General features: G+C 36.8%; 1 protein-coding gene across 1 annotated transcript; it reads left to right on the forward strand.

The window, feature by feature from the left end:
• Positions 1-9,740: 9,740 nt before the first annotated feature.
• LOC129899656 (uncharacterized) lies at positions 9,741-14,906 on the forward strand. The gene is made up of 5 exons (XM_055974672.1): positions 9,741-10,155; positions 11,350-12,283; positions 12,773-12,868; positions 13,091-13,227; positions 14,269-14,906. The coding sequence occupies exons 1-5, from the start codon at positions 9,899-9,901 to the stop codon at positions 14,447-14,449; spliced, it is 1,605 nt and encodes a 534-aa protein (XP_055830647.1). The 5' UTR covers positions 9,741-9,898; the 3' UTR covers positions 14,450-14,906.
• The last annotated feature ends 6,513 nt before the right edge of the window (positions 14,907-21,419 follow it).

Consider the following 21,419-nt stretch of genomic DNA (forward strand, 5'->3'; position numbering starts at 1 on the left):
GATGGAGTCTGATCATTAATATTTTTGACTCGGACTATATGATATATACATCCCTTAGAGATTAATTTTCTGGCCTTAAGGTAGGAAATAAATTTACCCCTAGGCACTACAGAATTCCCCTTCCACTCTAAGATAGGCTCATTTGGAAATTGAAACTTGACAATTCGGGTCCTACAATCAACAGTAGCATAACAAGAATAAAGCCAGTCCATGCCAAGAATCACATCAAAATCAACCATGTCCAACTCAACTAAGTCAGCCATGGTATCCCTATGATAGATTGATACAGTACAATTTCTATAGACCCTCTCAGCTAAGATAGACTCACCAACAGGAGTAGACACGCTGAAAGGCTCAAGAAGACACTCAGGAAGGATCTCAAATTTACTAGCCAAGTAAGGAGTCACAAAAGATAATGTAGCACCCGGATCAAGTAATGCATACACATCAAAAGAAAGGACTCGGAGCATACCAGTAACAACATCGGGTGCATTTTCTTGGTCTTGGCGACTACCCATAGCATACAGAAGGTTGGTTCCCCCACCTGCACTTGAAGCTGCACCTCTATGATTACCTCTATTTTGTGGAGCTGCAGAAGAAAACTGAGCTCTACTACTTCCATCTCCCTGCCTCTTTGAAGGACACTCATTCTGGAAGTGACCTATCTTTCCACATCCGTAGCAAGCATTGGTGCCCACACGACACTCTCCCAAATGGAGCCTCCCACATCTAGCACATGGTGGTTTTCCTCTAGAACCTTGAGCCATACTTAATTGGGACTGAGAACCTTGAGATCGAAAGTTTTGGTGACTTAGCGATCTCTGATCATACCTAGTATTAGGTGTAAAAGCATTTGTTGGGGAAGGTGCATAATTGGAAGACCTTTTCTGAAAGAAAGAATTGTTACCCTTCCCTTGCTTCTGCTCATTCTCATGCCCAGCAGACTTAGCCTTCTTGCTTAGGTGTTCTTCTCGGTCCTTTTTCTTGTCATCCTCAACCTGCTGAGCATACACCATCAATCTAGAAAAATCCATGTCAGAAATCATTAGCATTGCCTTACATTCTTTCTTTACATGTTTTCCTAGGCCAGAGACAAACTTCCTCATCTTAGACCTCATATGAGGAATCATTTCTGGGGCATATTTGAACAATTGAATAAACTTCAAACTATACTCTTTCACAGTCATACTCTCTTGCTTGAGGTTCACAAACTCCTCAATTTTTGCTTCACGTAGCTCTTGGGGAAAGAAGTTATCAAGAAATGCTCTTTCAAACTCATCCCAAAGAGCAGGCTCTGCATCCTCACCTCTACTTTCTTCCCACTGGTTATACCAGACATTTGCCACATCCTTGAGTTGATAAGACACCAACTCAACCCCCTCGATCTCTGTAGCATGCATCGCTTTTAGTATCTTCCACATCTCATCAATGAAATTTTGGGGGTCTTCATTAACGTTAGAACCCGTGAAGACCGGTGGATTCATTCTCAGAAAATCTCTGATCCTCATGGCAGTAGACGACTCTTGATAACTAGATCTAGGAGTTGGTGAACTTTGGCTACTATTTCGAGCAGCCACCAACTGGGTGAGCATAGCAATCGCTCCTCGAAAATCTTCCTCAGAAGTAGGAGTGGTCTGAACAGTAGGTACTTGGGGTACCTCAGTAGACCTTGCAGGTCGGCCCCTAGTTCTCCGTGGAGGCATTACTGACTGTGGAACCTCAGTACTGGCAGCGTTTCTCTGACTAGCTGAACGTTTAGGAGGCATGTCTAAAACGTGTAAACGTACGAATTAGAAAGAAAGCTTTTATAGAGTTAAACTCTATCGCACGAACTCAGATTATGAAAGAAGTGAAATAATTCCTAATGTCCTATAGGTTCCTGATTATAAGTGTGGTGCACGACACACCCATAAACAAGACTCTACTAGACACGGCTTCATAGACACCCTAGGACTCTTGAACTCTGGGCTCTGATACCAAGTTTGTCACGCCCCGAGAAGGTACCCTAGGCGTGGCCGGCACTCAGAAACCATTTCTGGCTTCCGAGAGAACCACTTGGTCTCATTTCTTATTTATTCATCAGCGGAAGACTTAAGAATACTAATGTGGGCTAGTCATAATCAAAGGAAAAATAGATAATTTTTATAAGAAGTAGTTTCTAAGGAGAACTACTCCGATTACATCATTAGACTCTGTCTATGAAGCCTCTAATACTCTTAGATGGTGCCAATGACATGTCCATGGCTACCTCAAAAGAAACATCACACTCAACAATAATAAAAGGATAAGGAGTTCCTTCGAATACAAGAAGGACTCACCAAATAGCTGAAAAGAAATGATCTTCAACGATGCGCCTGTTGAGGATCTCTAACACCTGTATCTGCATCATAAAACGATGCAGGTCGAATGACGTCAGTACGTGGAATGTACGAGTATGTAAAATGGCAGGAAGGTAAGGACAGATATCAAGAAACTCCTCTCAAGAAAACTCAGCTCAGAACTCAACATCATCTCAACATGAATATGTAATGCAAGTTTAAAATATAATAATAAAAATAATAGTAATAAGCAATGTTTACTCAGTTGGGAGTTTCTCTAACCGACAACCATCACTTATGAGCTAGCGATGATACAACGAAGCGATGTCGTTGCCACATCCATCCAATACCTTGCCAGGGTAAAGGACATCACCATCTTGGATCCATTCATCAAAGTCCTCTTTTTGGGACTTAAGAGGCATAGCCTCCATCCTACGCTGGCTACGTAGTTCTGGAGTTTGAGTAAATTAAACTCTTACCCAACTCGGTGCTCAATACTACTCCCAAAATATGTGCTCATATTAAACTCATCATCTAGTCTCATTGGACTTTAATTTAAATCATCAAACTCATCTCATTTCATGTTCATCAATCATTATATTTCCAAAAATATCATTTTCATCTCATCAAAACATCTTGCTCAAAATATCATTTTCTCAAATTCATTCAAATTCAACTCTTTTGCTCTTTCAAAACTCAATAAAATACATATATAGTATTAATTCACATAACTCTCTTTTTATCAATAAAAATAATAAAAAGCCAACATCTTTACTCAAAACATGTGTAAAAATATTCATGAACATCAAATCAATTAGGATTCATGGGAAAGTAGCCATGAACAATAATTCCAATAATATGAGAGATAACAATAATAATAATATTAATGCATAAATATATCTAACTCAATAGAAGAAGAATTAATTCATTTAGAATTCAAGATTTGGATAAAACTCAACTATAACTCAATTTTAATGAATTTAAATATTGGGCGCATGGACGAACTCAATCTGATGCTATGAAAGCCTTACATACCTTAAATCCGAAGGTTTACTCTGAATTGGAACACTCTTGGATCCCTAGCCTTTTCTTCTCGCCGGAGCGTTTTGTGTACTACCCGGAGTATAAGAATCACCGGAGTAGTATTTTTATACTACTAAAACTAAAACTATATTTGAGAAGAAGTATATAGAGAGAAGAAATGCTTAAGAAAGCTTGATGAATAAAATGAGGAAATAAGGTGGGTATTTATAGGTGGGAAAGAGGGACCTAACAATAAATAAAATAATTATAAAGAAAAATCTGAAAATTTAATGGAATATATTGATGTCATGGATGATGTTAAATGGAGGACAATTTATGTCATGCATGATGTCAAATGCATCTAGATGTTTCCATGGTAGGTAAGATGAGTTCTTTTTAACAGAATACTCGTTTTCGAAGCTGCATTTGAATAAGATAAATTCCTTATTAGGATTTGGTGTATTCATAAGAATTGTAGATATGGAAGTCTAGTTTCATATCGTTCAAGAATCAACCAATTTGGAGCAACCTACAGTGAGATATGAATTTTCTTCTATCAACACTCAATTCCGTCACAGCACTATATCTTGCAAAGATTAATTTATTTGACCTACTTATACTCCGAATTTGTAGTTATGTTCTTAATGAAAGTTGTAGGTAAGGATGTTGTGATTACCCAGAAATTTGAATCACCTAATTTGGACCAACCTATGAAAAGTTATGCCCAAAATACAGAGGCTGTATTATTTTCTTAGAAAATTGAAATACCGACATACAACATTTTAGGGGTTGTTGCATTATTATTATTTTTAAAAAAAAATCAAGGGATGGCGTAGGTTTGTCCGTCGCTTTTGGTCAAAATAATTAGATCAATTTAAATAAGCGACGGACAGGGTTGCATTGTCCGTCGCTTTTTGGTCAAAATCATGATCAAACATTTTTAAAACAGCGACGGACTTAGCGACGCAGTCTGTCGCTTTTTAAAAAATATCTGGGAGACCAAATCGCATTTTAAACTTTCACCCTCTCTCTAAACTCTCTCTTCTCTCTCCCTTCTCTCTACAAAATTGCCGCCCAGCCACCCCCGTGGTCGTCCCTTGTCCCCCGCCGTCCCCCGACCCTCGTCGCCGTCACCCGCCAGTCCTCCGCCTCCGCCTCCGCCTCCGCCTGTGCATCGTTGTCGTCCAATGGAAGCTTGTAGATTGTTTATTCCTCTTTAAGAGGTTAGGGTTCAAAGTTTATAAAAATTTTAATTTTTTATTATTTGTGATTTGTTAGTTAGTTAATTAGTTTATTCTATTTAGTTTGTTGTAGTTTATTTGTATATTGGATTGTAAAATTAGTGAATGTAGTTATAGTTTTGATTTTAGGGCTTAAGTTAGATTTGGGGTTGTTGAATTAGATTGAAAATTGGATTGTAATTTGTGATTTGTTAGTTAGTTTATTCCATTTAGTTTGTTGTAGTTTATTTGTATATTGGATTGTAAAATTAGTGAATGTAGTTATAGTTTTGATTTTAGGCTTTAAGTTAGATTTGAGATTTTTGAATTAGATTATAAATTGGATAGTAATTTGTGATATGTTAGTTAGTAAATTAGTTTATTCCGTTTAGTTTGTTGTAGTTTGTTTGTATATTGGATTGTGGCTTAGGAAGTTTTGAAGTTTGAAACTTAGAAAAAATATTGGAACTTAGAGGCTTGAATTTTAGGACTTAGAACTTATAATTAGAATAATTTAGATACTTGAATTTTAGGATACTTGAATTTAGAACTTGAATTTCGAACTTGAACTTAAAACTTTGAACTTGAATTTTTTGTTACTTTAGCAATCATATTGAATTGTATTCCTTTTGAACAAATTAAGCTAATTAGAGTTAGATATTCAAAGTCATGAAGTTGAGCTTTAGGACTTTTGAAGTTAAACTTAGAAATTTTTTAGGTTTGTATAAATTTTGAACTCTTTCCTTCCACATTACAAATCATACTTGTAAAATAAATGATATTATATTTTTTGGTCACCACATAGGGCCCTAATTTACCTTTTCTGTGATTTGCATACAATTCATGATTTAATCATAATCAAAATACATAATCATAATTCATACTTGAAAATTAGGGTAAAACTTGAATACATAGTCAATTTGATTCAAAACTATAAGAGGGATTGAAAATATGCATGATCACAATACTTATATCAACCCACATATAAGTCATGAATATATTATCAATTAGATACGTGATCTAGTCAAATATCGTAGAATTTATCATAAATAAGAAAACCAAATGCATAATCATTGAACTTCATGATCATAATTTGTGTAAGTCATCATTGAAAATAGCTTCATGCATGGGAATTCACAATTCATCTTGAAATAATGCAATTAATATAGAAACATACCTATAATGATCATTAATAATACTTAAATACGTAATTGAAATAGCCCAACATGATTTATCAAAACTGGGGTTACAAACCAATTGAAATTTATGAGATTTTGAGTAAAAACCTTGGGACTCCATTGGTGAAAGGAACCCATGGATCACTCCCCACATACATTGATTCCCACGTCCATCACCACGATCGTGGCCGCGATAATTATTTTGTCTTGATTCAGACTCATTATGTGCTGCTACAACATTCGCTTCAGCGAATGGAGCAGACCTAGTGAGACAGATTTTATGATTTTTCATTAGCAGAGTATTATTCTGTTCGGCCACAAGTAGGCATTAATTAATTCAGAATATTTCTTAAATTCCTTTTCATGATATTATTGTTGTAGAAACACATTTGAAGAGTGAAAAGTGAAAAGCGTTTTCTCAAATAAGTCATCATCATCATCATCAGCGATAATATCTCCACATAATTTTAATATGGAACTCACCTTGTGAATAACAGAATGTCACGTCCGGGGAGGGTACCCTAGACGTAACCGGCACCCAGAAACAATTTCTGGCTCCCAAGCAAACCACATAGCCTGATCACACATCCGTTCATTCATTCAATCAGCGAAAGACAAAAAAAATAAAGAGAATATTCAGTGGGCAACTCAAAACATCAATCTAACCCAAAGAATAAAGGCCATGGGCCAACAAATCAAACTTCAATCTTTGTCATTAAAATAGTTTGACAAGAATAAATTCAAGGAAATAAAATACTCAATCGACCCATCACTATCTAGTCTATGAAGCCTCTATCACTACTATCTAATTGGTGCCAATGACATGTTCATGGCTACCTCAAATCAAATGAAAAGGGATAATTCGACGCAAGAATAACATAAGCAGTGTCCTCCGAATGTAGGGGAGGACTCACCAATACGCTGAATACGAACAGATCCCCAATGGTGCTCCTATTGATGATCTCTTAAACCTGTCTCTGCATCATGAAACGATGCAGGTCCAAATAGACGTCAGTACATGGAATGTATGAGTATGTAATATGGCAGAATGAAACATACCTCAAGGAAGAACAACGTTGGTTCAAATATCTCCGAATCAGAAAGATAAGAGAGACTCAATCAAAGTCTAAAGTAAGAATACATTTTTAGACAAAGACCAATCATATACCATACAATCCAATCCAATCATGTACAATACAGTTCAATCAAATCATTTACAATTCGATCCCATCCAATCCAATTACGTATCCAATCCAATCACGTATCCAATCCAATCCGATCACCTACCATCAACTCAACAATCAAACTCAATGGACTCACTCAATAAATATGCAAATTAAACTATGCAATGTTTTATAATTTGACTCAAATCATCTACAGTCACAATCAAGCCAACCATATCAAGCACAATCCATTTAATTAGGAGTTTTCCTAACCGACAACTATCACCATATGAGCGAGTGATAGTATAACAATCCAACGTTGTTGCCACGTCCATCCATACCTTGCCAGGGTATGAATGATCAACCAATCATGAATCCAATCCAACCAAGTTCTATAATGTCAGGATAATAAAATGGGAAACATCCGACTTTAATGGTTCGATCCCATGGGAAGCATCCGACTTTAACGGTTCCATCCCCTCCTACATTTGGCGACGTAGTTTTTTGGGTTCGAGTAAGGACTTTACTCTTACCCAATTCGGTGCTCGATACTCCTCCTAAGACTCAATGCTCATAAAATTCCATCCAATCGACTCAATCAAATCATATCGACAAGTCTCATTTAAACCTTGTCAATTCATCCACTCTAGCACAATCAATCATCTCTAAATCATATCTTTCAAGAGAAATTTAAAGGCACATTTATAGCAACATGTAAACATAACCAATCATTTCCTCTATCCATTTAATCAATCTTTGAAACTCATCACAACTCCAAGGCTTTAAATCAACAATTCAAGATAAGCATCATTTTTAAGAAAATAACATCATTTATCATAATCCACATAGCTAAGAAAATCAATAAAACATATTTAACAACTCATCTTCATCAACTCATACTCACACAAAGACTCTTTTTGGAAGTTCTTGACTACACCTCATCAACATAGCAAGAATCACTCTAATAGACAACAAAACTCATTTGAACACAACCCTAGCAAGAAACTCCATTTCTATGGGCATTTATCCTCAAAGAAGGTATAGGGCACATGGGTGGACTCAACCCATGTTTTAGATAGCCTTACATACCTTAGAATAGCTTCTTGAAGAAACCTTGTTGTTGGGTCTTCAATCGCAACTTGAATCTTGAAGCTCTTGGAACAAATCTTTGTTAGAAATGGAGAAGATGAAGAAGAGAGAAGGATTTCTAGGGTTTTTTAGAGAGAGAGTGGGGCTAAAAAATATGTCCCCAAATGCTCAAGGAGGATACATATATAATTTGGGAAAAATTCCAAATTGCCCCTTCTCAAAGTTCTAAAACAAATAGGCTAAAACGCTCCTGGCGCGATAGTGGCGCATCGCGCCATTGTAGTGCCAGGTCGATTACGCCTAAAACCTGCACACCCGTTAGTGGCGCACCGCGCCAAAGACCAAACTACTGAGGCGTGTTCTTGTCGCGATAGTGGCGCGTCGCGCCCTTACAGCGCCAAGCCCAAGTTTTCTGGGTTCTGGAAAATAGGCTTGAAAAACCCTGCTACCCAATAGTGGCGCGTCGCGCCAGGGACCAAACTACTGAGGTATGTTCCTGGCGCGATAGTGGCGCATCGCGCCCTTGCGGCTCCAAGGCCATAACCCTAGCAGTTGCAACCCAGGCCTAAAATTCCTGTAGAGCTAGTTCGTCTTAGGATCGTCATATCTTTTGACTTCGAACTCCAAAAATTACATTCTTGGTGGCGTTGGAAAGAAGACTCGACGAACTTTAATTTGGTAGGTCGTGGTCCATCCAGTTCATCATATTTCAAACGATATGGTCGTTATAAGTCGATCCTTATACAAACTCCTTCGACAACTTACCCAAGACGAATTTTTTTGGACTTAGCTTGGTTCTAAGGATCCCTTATGACCCCACATCATCTCTAACACTCTTTAATTACTTAGGAACTCATCCTAACTCATGCACACGCTTCACAATAATTGTCTTCGACCCTACACGAATACAAGAAAGGTTCAAATCTTAGGGAAAATTTTGGGGGGTGTTACACAGAATTATACTCTGTCACATTTTTAAAATCTTGAAATCGAAAGTGTATCCAGTCATATCGAGCTTTTGGTAACACCGTAAGTTTTAGGTGGTGATATTGATCCTTCACATTAGTCCATAATTCAAGAGGATCTTTCACAGTTAAATATTCAGTTTTAATCCTTCATTAATATGATGACGGAGAAAAATTAGTCCATAATTCAAGAGGATCTTTCACAGTTAAATATAGATGCTTTATTTTCTTGTTTAATAGTATCACCAAGACATTTAGCGTCAAGGTGAATTTCAGCATCAAGGATCCATGACAAATAATTTTTTTTGATAATGTCAAGTGTCACAGACTCAAGTTTTGATAAATTTGACATGATAAAAACTGAGATAAAAATTAATTTAGAAATAACAAAGATAACTAAAATTAAATTTCTTCAGTAGATATACTTGATATAAAAGTTAATTTGTCTGGAGAAAATTAGAATTTCGTGCGTTATAAAATAAACTAACTTTGCAAATTAATAAAAATAAAAGATAGTAAGAGAAAGAGAGAATTAAGAGAATTAAGTGTATCTTTTCCTCGGAGAAAAAAATAACTTTACGCAAAGCTAAAGAAAAAAATGAGTGTTACAGTGCAAAATGAATGATTCTACGATAATTTTACTATTCATTTTAGTAAAAGTGAGTCTCATGACTTTCACTTTATCTATTTTTTTAACAACAAAAGCTTTGTAGGGGGCAACAATTAGAATGTATATAACACATGGGCCCTCAGATTTTAATAAGCAATTAGTAGCATACTTTAACTAGTACTAACAAGCTAATCTCTTTTTCATTTAGCTTGACAAAACCACTTTTTCTTCATCCTCTCTCTTTTTTCATTCTTCTCCTTTGAATTCATTTTCACGCAACCCACCTTTTGACATTCATCGTACAAATTATACATCCACTGAGCCAAAGGAAGATGAGATACAGAAATGGTAAATGTGATCTAATGTATGTAATTGAAGGACTACTGTTTGTGAGCAGTTGGGTAATGGGAGTAAATGGGTCGATCCATGAGTACAAAGATGAAGCTTTCATTCCTCGTTTCAATTCATTTTTCTTCCATGGTGGAAGTGAAGGTCTTTATGCTTCTAAGCTCCAAGATTCCCCCCTTCTCGTTTCTGATGATAGTAATAACAATAACAATAAACCCATTAATGGCAAGTCCTTCATCAGGTACCAAAATCCAATCACCCTTTTTGTTTTTCCAATTCTATATTGATATGTCTCTCTATTTTTTCTAGAACTTTAAAGGTATTCTGGTGTTTGGTGAATTGTTTCTGAGCTTTTTGATGAAATTTGAAGAAATTATTTTACTCTTGTGAGTTGTAGATGTCGCTGTGATCCTAAATCAAAGATGGCTAGGAAACAATGTGATTCTTATTTGTTTTGTCAAGATTGGAAAAGGGTATTGACAACATGGGTGGTGGTTTTTGAATGTGATTTTACAAACGTGAAGGAGTTAGGTAGATAAATTTATTTTACGGAATTATGTCCAACCAGACTTTTAGTGTGCCAGAAAAATTAGAAGAAAAAAAAAGAAGGATGGTAGTGGTGAGATAACATATGCAGTGTATTTCACATGTGGGATTTGAGGAGGCCGATGTGTAGAAGACTTAACCCTGCCTTGTGAAGGGCAGAGAGGTTGTTATCGATAAATCCCCAGTTAAGTAAATCATATCAAAATTAAGAATGTAAAAGTACAATAGTGAAGAAAGTCATGTCGACAATAATGTAGATGAGAGCACTAGTATCAATAATATAATACGATAACCGAGGCAAAGAAAACAACAGGAAGTAATGAAGAGAAAATGCAAAGAGTGGAATACATAAAGTTTATGTTTTTTAAGCATTTGGTGGGGGTAAATGTTCTCCATGGAATTGTTTTTCTTAAAGAACCCTATCATCACAAGGTAGGGATAAGGTTTGCGTACACACTATCCTCCTTGTACCCCGCCTATGAGATTTTACTGGGTTTGTTGTTGTTGTTGTTGTTGTTGAAATCAATTTATGGATCAATTGCAGTTTTTGTTGCATATAAAAGCTGGTGAAACATAATAGTCCTACAAAATGTAGGATTAGTATCAGGACAGTGTTTTGATGAAATTTTCTATGATTAAAGATTGACAAAAACTTCTAGGTGGAGTAAGTCATATGAAGTTTGGATATTTCTAAATAGATAATTCAATCTGTTCTCTAGAAATAAATGTTTTGATGTTTGTCCTCGCATGACCAAGTTCTTTCCAATTTTATTTTTCATTAGCTAATGTATTTATTGGGTATTGATGGGGTGTGATTCATAAATAGAATGTCCAAAATATGTGATGAATAATCTTAGTGACTTATGGATGCCGTCCATAATGATTTCAGGTTTGAGTCAATCACCTTTAGAAGAACAAAGGAGGCTGCAAATAAGCAAAATGAGATGCAGCAGAGTACTGGAATTGTTGAAGCCATAATACTAGAGGTCAAAGACAGGAATGAAATTGGGGGTTCCTATCTGAATTCTGATGCGATATGCTGCACCCCTGCTCTTGCCAAAGATGGATCCTGCAAGGTAGGAGAGGTTATAATCCATCAAGATCCTGAGAACCCTGAGTGGCCAAAACGGATTCAGACGTCCTTTGAGGGAAACAGTGAAGAGGCTAATATGGTACTCCATACTGTTCAGATCAACAAGACTGGAATGTATTATCTCTATTTTATGTTCTGCAACCCAGAACTCAAGGGCACATTAATTAGTGGTAGAACTGTTTGGAGAAACCCAGAAGGCTATCTACCTGGGAAGATGGCACCACTAATGACATTTTACGGTTTGATGTCTCTAGCGTACCTCATTCTTGGTCTCTTGTGGTTTTTACGGTTTGTGCAACATTGGAAGGATATAATACAATTGCACTATCACATTACTGCCGTGATTGGTCTTGGAATGTGTGAAATGGCTCTTTGGTATTTTGAATATGCAAATTTTAATGCTACAGGAAGCAGGCCAATGGGAATCACTATGTGGGCTGTTACCTTCAGTGCTATCAAGAAGACTGTCTCACGTTTACTTCTTCTAGTGGTATCGATGGGTTATGGTGTTGTAAGACCCACACTGGGAGGTATAACCTCAAAGGTACTTCTTCTGGGTGTGGTATACTTTCTAGCTTCTGAAGCCTTGGAGCTGGTTGAACATTTGGGAAATATCAATGACTTCTCTGGAAAAGCAAGAATCTTTTTGGTGTTACCTGTTGCTTTATTAGATTCCTGTTTCATCGTTTGGATATTTTCCTCATTGTCCAAAACTTTAGAGAAGCTTCAGGTGATGACAACTTTCCTTCTCTTTATTCTGGCAATCATAGATTGGTCAAAAAGTACTAATCACAAAAATAAGATGGTTGATCGGTTTTACCACCTTGAAAAACAATAAAATAAATAAAGGATGGTTGATCATCTATGTACTGTCACATTTTATGCTTTCCCTATTTCTTCTTTGCTTAAAGGAAAAGATTGCATTTTCAATCATACTCTTTTTCTCTTTTTTATTGTTTGGTGGAGGTAACTGATGCCTTTGAACTTTGGTTGGTTGACATAGAGAACCGTAACAACTGAACCAATAATAGGCCATCACATTCTTTTAACTCTTCTTAACACGTAAGAGAAGGTTTACATGATTGTCAACTGTGTTAGGTTGTTTTATAATTTCTTTGACTGGAAAGTGGTATTGATCTTCTTCAATGTGGGAGGATAACAGCTCACACATCCTTGTATGTAAACTGAAAGCTTCCTTTTTTGCCCATATGGACCCTAGATTCGGAGAAGTCTGGCCAAGCTTGAACTGTACCGAAAGTTTACCAATTCTCTAGCCGTTTCAGTTCTTCTCTCTGTTGCTTGGATTGGCTATGAGGTATCTTTTATGGTTCTATTCCTTTTTCTTTCCGCAATATTATAAGTCTCCCTGTATCTGGAAGTTTCTGTAAGTACTTACTGTATTATGCAACAATGCACGTCATATCTTGTGCTGTTGATGATTTCCTCCAAAAGTTTCACTCTGCATCTCTTCATGTCATATCACTGGGTTTAAGTATTCTTGATTTCTCTACGAAAGCTAATTTCCTTGTTTATTCAGCTGTACTTTAATGCAAGTGATCCGTTGAGTGAGTTGTGGCGAAGAGCCTGGATTATACCTGCTTTCTGGACCTTACTAGCATACTTGCTTTTATGGGTAATATGCATTCTCTGGGCTCCTTCGAATAACCCAACCAGGTGAACAATCCTTACCCCTTTTATTGTCGATGTGATTAGTATAGCTTGCTTCTATTGTTACTGTCTGAAGATTACTCTAAAGAAATGAGGATTAAAACCTACTTCCAGTCATAGAATGATCGAAACGTGCATTGGTGATGGCTATTGAGTACCATTTATAAATGGAAAGGATGGTACAAATTCATGATTAACTGTGATTTGATGCTGCAAAGTCAGTCTTTGGGCTACAGGAGAAAATGGTATGCACTGTCCATTATCAATGAATTATAAGAGATCTAAATTGAGGATTGGAAGACAGTGCTCAAGAGTGACAAAAATTCTTGGACTTCAATATGTGGAGTTTGGTGGAAATATAGGATCTGTTCAGAATAATTTTTGGCATTTCTATTTGTCTGCACAAATAGTTTGTGCAGAATTTGTTTTTTTACAAGTACAACAATGTGAGTTGAAAGATGTTAGTGGTTCTTTTGATATTTATCTCCTAAAGTGACAAGTTATATTAACATGAATGAAGCATTTTGCTTGTTCCCATCTTTTACTTTTATGGCAAAAAAGCGCTTTATGTCTTTATAACAGAAAGACAGTTTCATATTGTTGAAAATAAATGCACGAACAGATGGTCATAGGAACTAATTAGCATAAAATTCTTCCAAGAAGGTTTGGATGCAATATCCTTTGCATGAGTAAAGCTCCTGAATCTTCTTCATCAAGTCAATATAAGTAATTATGAATTTCATGTGCAAATAATGATATCTGAAGCTCCGACATAGTTCTTGTGCCTTTCCAACTGTTCTAAGATTTGGTAAGCCTATAGAAAACCTGTCTTGTTTCTCCGATGTATTTAAGGTTTGGTTTTGATGAATTCGGGTAGGTTTGTAAAAGTTATTTCTCTGGTGGTGACAGCTTTTGTACTTCGCAAGAGAAAAGGAAGACTGGAACTTAGAAAGGCTGTCTATTCCTTTTTTTTTGGTTTTATATCCTGTCATTCTCTCAATGCTGTAAAAATAGACTCTAATTTGTCATCTCTTCGCCATTTTACAGATACGCATACTCGGGAGAGGCTCTTGATGATGATGAGGAGGGTCTGTCCCTCACAGGCAATGGTGTTATAGTGGGAGGAGATCTCTCTAAACTGGAAAGGAAGGAGAGGAAGGCATCTATTACAGCAGACCATGTGTTTGGGCTTGGAGAAGTTGTTCTTGAGGAGGACAAAAGAGAATGATGATATTTATTTTGGGTTGTTCTTTCAACCTTGCCATTCATGCATGGACATAAGAAGTTTGTCCAGATAATATTTATACCTCTTTTTTTTCTATTTTTCATAGAAGAACAGACTGAAATACATGGTAGTTGGAAATTAGCAAGTTGGACCGGAGAATTGAAACAATGTTGCATGGAAGATTGGCATCTTTCTGAAGCTTCTCTTGATGACGAATAGCCAGAGAAGTCCAGCTGGTGAACTTGGCAGTGAAGTCTAGTTCTTAGGGGCAATCACAATTTTAGGCTGAGTAATTGAGATTTCAAAGTTCAAACTTATTGTGAAGTGGATTAGGCTTCATGCTAATTTAGAGAGGAAAGATCCTTGTGATGGTCCTATGTGATAACTAACTACTACAAATTCAACTATGAATGCTTACTTATTTTGTGCTATAATACTTTTCCATTATCAATATCTTTAATTTTCCTTCCCCTTTTAGGCTTGGCGTACTCTTTCTACACTTTTCTTGGGCTTTGAATCTAATGAGCCTTCTGAAAATACTTTTGCACACCTGATGTTATACCAAAAAAAAATGAATGCAGGATATGCATCTGGCCGCATAGCCATGATTTGAGGTTAAATTGCTTAGTTTTGTATGAGGAAGATATTTCCTGAGTAATTAACATAATAGTTGTTAAGAATAGGAAGATCAATGGTTTATACCGACTCCTTAAATATGTTCCGCAAGAAGAGATCAGAGCTTTTAGCATTAGCTGAGAAGATCCAAGTGTCTAATCTAGGAGAGAAAGCTATGGATTCGGCAAAACTCAGTAAGCTATTTTTTTAAAAATTCAAAACTCATAATTTATACTAGCTTTGCATAAATATAGTGAATACTTTTTAACAAAAATCTTGAATCTGTGAGTTAAAATATCTTTAAGAAGTCAAGAGGGAAACATAATTTTTATATTTTGGTTTTGCAAATGGTTTTTTACATGTCAAAAAATCATGGTTGTTACCAAAGATAATTTTGTACTTAAATGGACCCTTAAGTTTTGGAATTGGTTTAACTCTATCCTTAAATTTGACACCTCATAAATGGAGATTCCAACTTTTTGGGTTCCACAACTAGAGCTGGCAAAATGGAATTGGCCTGTGAGGTCGGTCCAATCCAATCTTTGAATTAAGTGGGGTTGAGCTAAATTTTTTCAGCTCATTTAGGAATGAGGCTTTTTAGCCCAGTCTCATTGTCACGATTCAGACTACGACCTAGATGTGACACGCCAATCAAAACCCCGAAGGGGCTCCAACCAAGACTCTTGACGTATCGTAAGCATGCATAAGGTAAAATAAGCGGAAACAACATAAGAAAGTCTCAACACATGTATCATAAAAAGTAAGAATTTCGACAACATAGACTCTACATAATGTGTCCAACAAGCCTCTACTAATCAATATGGGCAAGGGCTAAGACATGTCCCTAACTCACCCTCAATGAAAAATAACAAACGTCTTTTGAAAGAAGTAAACTCATAACTCGTCCTCGAGTAGATGAGGAATCACCAATCTTCGGAGTATAAGAACTAAACTAGCCACGTGAAGAATGGGCGTGATCTTCGACCCCTATATTATAATACAATATAGGAAATAAAGTATGTGTTAGTATGTTTGAATGTACTAAGTATGCGGGCATGCTATGCAACATAAAACATGAGATGCAATGATCCACTAATATACATGTAAAGGTAAAGTCTTGAGAAAGCCATAGTGTATTTAAAGCATTTGAAAGACAAAGCGAAATCATAAGGAGTACATAAAGAGAGTATACATATGTGGGATAGAACCATAACCGACAATAAGACCATGCGAGCTACAACATAGAATCCCGATGTCTCTCCATACAACGGAAGAAAGGGGAATCTACTTGCCAAGGTAGACTCTACCCCGCTAGGCGGGCCATGAACATGTGCTATATGTGGATCCACTAGCTAGGCCATAAAGGCAAATCCTACGGTGGCACATAGTTATGAGACTAGACACTTTATATAAGGACCCCGTAGGTCGATCCCTCACCTCAAGCCTCATTTGGTGCTAAGTCAAATCCCACGAAATACATAGCATAATAATCATACTTGACATATACTCATAAACTTGTTCATAGGTTTTAAAACTCATAGAATAGCTCATTTTCATATCATAATTGCAATGTGAGTAAAAGCCTTTCAACATCACAAATCATGCTTGCATGATACATATCATTAGGTTCCTAGGTCACCAATTAAGGATCCTAAGTCACCTCTATCCATAACTTGCATTAAATTCATATCTTGATCATAATTGAAATCTGTAATCATAACTTAACTTGAAATTAGGATAGAAACTTGAATACATAGACAATTTGATTGGAAACCATGAAATTGGATTGAAAACCTGCATGAGCATACAACTTATCTCAACCTATACATAATTCAAGAAAATAATATCAATTAGATATGTGATTTAATAAAATATCATATAATTCATCATGAATAAGAAAACTCAATGCATAATCATAAAGTTAGGGCTTTTGAATTGTGAAATCATAGAGAATTTTTGGAGATAAAACTTTGGGATTCCATGGGTGAAAAGTACCCATGGAGGAAAACCCACATATCTTGGTGAATTTGACCTTGAGACTGAAAAAGGAGACTTGATGTTGAAGAAACCCTAGCAAATTCCTTGATGAAGAAGAAGACCTTTGAGAGGAGCCTTGGGAGAGAAGGTTTGTGAATTTGAGAGTTAATGAGAGAATGACAGGTTTAGGAATACTTAGGGTTAGTTCATAAAGTTGAATTAGGTCTTAAAACTGTCCAAGTACATTGCTAGGATAATAGAAAAGATGAAAACACCCTTCATTAAATCTGGCCGGAGGGACCTACAACTCTTGTCCACGAGTTGTCAAAAAGTTTACGGGTCTAGACCCAACTCGTCCTGCAGACTTTCCAAAACCCTAAAACCTCTGAGTCTCTGAAGTTTCCCTATGACTCACCTTTACAAGTTGTAAACTCTTCTACGACTCATCCTGTTAAGTCGTAGAAGGAGTCTTGAACTTGTGGATTTTCATAAAGTCAGAGGTCAACTCTACGATTCACCCTACGAGTCGTCATCCTTCCTATGAGTCGTCAATTTGACTCGTCAACTTTTTTCCGAACTTAATCAAGTTACTTTCCTCGGTATCATCCCTACAGATCCATCCTATGATCCGTAGAAACTTTTACGAGTCGTAGGTCAGTCCGTAGACTGACACAATAAAGAAAGTTTCTCCAAATCTCCTTGTTTCATCCTTACAACTTCTGAAATCTTACAATATCTCCTCTTTGGGAGCATTCTTCCTCAAATGAGATTCAACTATCGTATAAAGGACACGGAAAGAGGACTAGGAACCCAACATGAATATAATAGAACATGAGATTTTCAAACTTTGACATAAAAAATGACCTTAAAATCAACTTCATGAACATGCCTGCACATAAAAGACATAGGAAAAATTGAAATGTATGAATTTAGGCGATTTGAATAAGATAAACCTAATACCTTAAGCTTGGGTGGGAGGAAAGAGATACGGATATCGCTTCATCAAGTCCTCTTCCGCATCCCATGTAGCACTCTCTACTTGTTGGGTTCTCCACAATACTTTGATAGACACAACCTCTTTGTTTCTTATCCTCTTCACTTGTCGGTCTAAGATTTCCACCGTAACCTCCTCATAAGTCAAATTCTCTTCAACGTTCATACTTTCCAATAGTACAATAAAATTTGGATCACCCAAAACTTTCTCAACATCGACACATAAAACACTAGATGAACCATAGCCAACTCAAATGGAAAGTCTAACTCATATGTCACCTTGCCAATACTCTTCAATATTTTAGAGGGTCCCATATATCTAGGACTCAATTTTCCCTTCATACCAAACCGCATTACACCATTCATGAATGGAAACCTTCAAATAGACTCAATCATCCAAATCAAATTCAAGTTCTCTTTTTCTTATGACCGAATATGACTTTGGGCGACTTTGAACTGTCTTCAATCTTTCTCTTATGAGCCTCACCTTCTCCATACATCCAACACTAATTTAGGGCCAATCAATGTCATCTCACCCACTTCAAACCATTCCACTGGGGATCTACACCTTCTCTTATACAAAGCTTTAAAAAGAGTCATTTGGACACTAGAGTGATAACTTTTATTATAGACAAACTCAATCAATGGAAATTACTCATCTCAACTTCCTTTAAAATCAATGACACATGCCCTTAATATATCCTCCAAAGTTTGAATTGTTGTTTCAGCTTAACCATCGATTTGAGGGTGAAAAGTTATAAGACCCCAAAATTTGGAAAGTAGGAAAGAAGGATCAAAACATAAAATTACTGAAACTTGCAGTTTCAGGCACCAGGCGATGACCAAGGAAGGACATCATGAGCCTTGGTACGTACCATGCCTTGTTTTGATCCACTATGGGGGTAATCTTGAAGCTCAGATCTATAGGAAGGGACCAAGACAAAGGACCATGAACCGTGGTGAGCACCACGCACCGTGATGCCCTCCATGGTGACCCCTCCCTGAGACCTCAGAAAATGATCCCTAAGGCAAGGACCACGCCTCACCACCACGGGCTGTGTAGCCATTCATAGACTGTGGTGGGCTCTATGGTGGTCTCTTCTACAAACCACCCTACAGGTCCTGCACCACGACCATGGTTCTCGGACTGTGATGCCCTTCATGGAATATGAAAGTTTCAGTGGAGGAAGTTCTGAAACTCCTCCCCTGAAACCCAGGATTTCAAATCCAATTCTAATATCACAGACACCACCACGAGCCGTGATGAGCATGGCATACCGTGATGGGTCCTACATAGTGAGTCCCAATTCCAGTTAAATGAAGGTAATTCAGTCATTTTTCTATTCTTTCATTAATGTATGTAGACATTTTTGGGACTAGATTCATTATGAAATTGTCCAAAATATTCCTAAATCTATCATTTTCCCTCATTAATTCTCAAAACACTTGAAGACTTCTCTCTTAAGGTTTCTTCAAGTTCTCATCTTCTTCATCAAGCTTGGCTAGGGTTTCTTCAAAACCAAGTCTCCTTTTTAAATTCATAGTTCAAACTCCATCAACGTATGTGGGGATTGAGTCACCCATGGAGTCCCAAGGTTTTTACTCAAAATCTCATAAATTTCAATTGGGTTTGTAACCATAGTTTTGATAAATCACGTTGGGCTATTTCAACTACTTATTTAATTGTTATTAATGATCATTATAGGTATGTTTTTATATTAATTACATTATTTCAAGATGAATTATAAATGCCCATGCATGAAGCTATTTTCAATAATGACTTACACAAATTATGATCATGAAATTCAATAATTATGCATTTGGTTTTCTTATTTATGATAAATTCTACGATATTTGACTAGACCACGTATCTAATTGATAATATATTCATGACTTATATGTGGGTTGCTATAAGGATTGTGATCATGCATGTTTTCAATCCAACTCTCATAGTTTTGAATCAAATTGACTATGTATTCAAGTTTTACCTTAATTTTCAAGTATGAATTATGATTATGTATTTCAATTATGGAGTCATTGTAGTCAAGTTTACTCTTTCTTTTATGATTGTGTTTAGACTCTTCTTATGTTATTTTTGCATTTACTTTACCTTATGCATGCTTATGATATGTCAAGAGGCTTGGTTGGAGCCCTTAGGGGTAGGCCCTAGGTTGGGTTATGAAAAACTTGGTATCAGAGCACAAGTTTTAAGATGTCCTAGGGAGCACAATTTGCCGCGTCAAGTAGAGTATTATTCATGGTTGTGAATCGCGCCACATCTATGAATAGGAGGCTATAACGCATTTTAGGAAATTCTCACTTCTTTCATGATCTATATCATGTGATAGAGTGGTACTCTAAGTCTTTCTGTCCTAATGATTGTTCTTTGCGATTTTCAGAACATGCCTCTAAGAAGACAAATCCCTCAAGCTAATAGTCCTCTTCCCGATCAAGTAACTAATCGGGAGTTCTGGACCGCTATCAATATGCTATCTCATGTTGTGTCTAACCAAGGAGTAATGGCTCCTCCAAATGTGATCACACCGACTTCAAGATTTAGAGACTTCACAAGGATGAACCATTCTGAGTTCTATAGTTCAGAAGTTGAGGATTCCCAAGACTTTATTTATGAGGTATATAAGATTACATATATTATGGGGATGTCTTCGGAGGAGAAGGAAGAGATTGTAGCCTATCTATTTAAGGGTGTTGCTCGAGTGTGGTTTGACTAATGGAAGGTCGTAAGGGCTGAAGGAGGCCCCATAGGTTGGGAGAATTTTAAGGTTTCATTTCTTGACCGCTTCTTTCCACTTGAATTAAGGGAGGCAAAAGTGTTAGAATTCATCAACCTCAAGCAGGGTGATATGAGTGTGAGGGAGTATGCCCTAAAGTTCATAAAGTTGTCCATGTATGCTCCTACTTTGGTGTCCGACTCTCGAGCCCGAATGAGTAAGTTTATATCAGGGGTTTCGTATTTTGTTGCTAAAGAATGTAAGGCAACCATGTTATTAAAGGAAATGGATATATCTAAGCTCATTACTCATGCCGAGTATATTGGAGAGAAAAAGCTCAAGGAGAGGGATAGGATGACTAAGAAAGCCCGGATTAAGGATGGGTCATGTTTTGATAGAGCTATGGAGCCTAAGTATCACAAGGATAGGGTACCTAACCCTAGGTATGAAGATGATGATGTTAGGGTTCAAACTTATCCTACATGCCAAGGGTGTAGAAGGTACCATCTAGGAGATTGCTTATCGGTTCAGGTACATGTTTTGGTTGTGGTGCGATGGATCATAAGTTGAGACTTTGTCCTTGGGTTGCTAGGAATAATGAGGATAGTTGTCAAAGAGCTCATCCCTACCCTTTGTTCAAGGTATCCTTTTCCCAT

The sequence above is a fragment of the Solanum dulcamara genome, chromosome 8 (genome assembly GCF_947179165.1).
Source record: "Solanum dulcamara chromosome 8, daSolDulc1.2, whole genome shotgun sequence".
Classification (NCBI taxonomy): domain Eukaryota; kingdom Viridiplantae; phylum Streptophyta; class Magnoliopsida; order Solanales; family Solanaceae; genus Solanum; species Solanum dulcamara.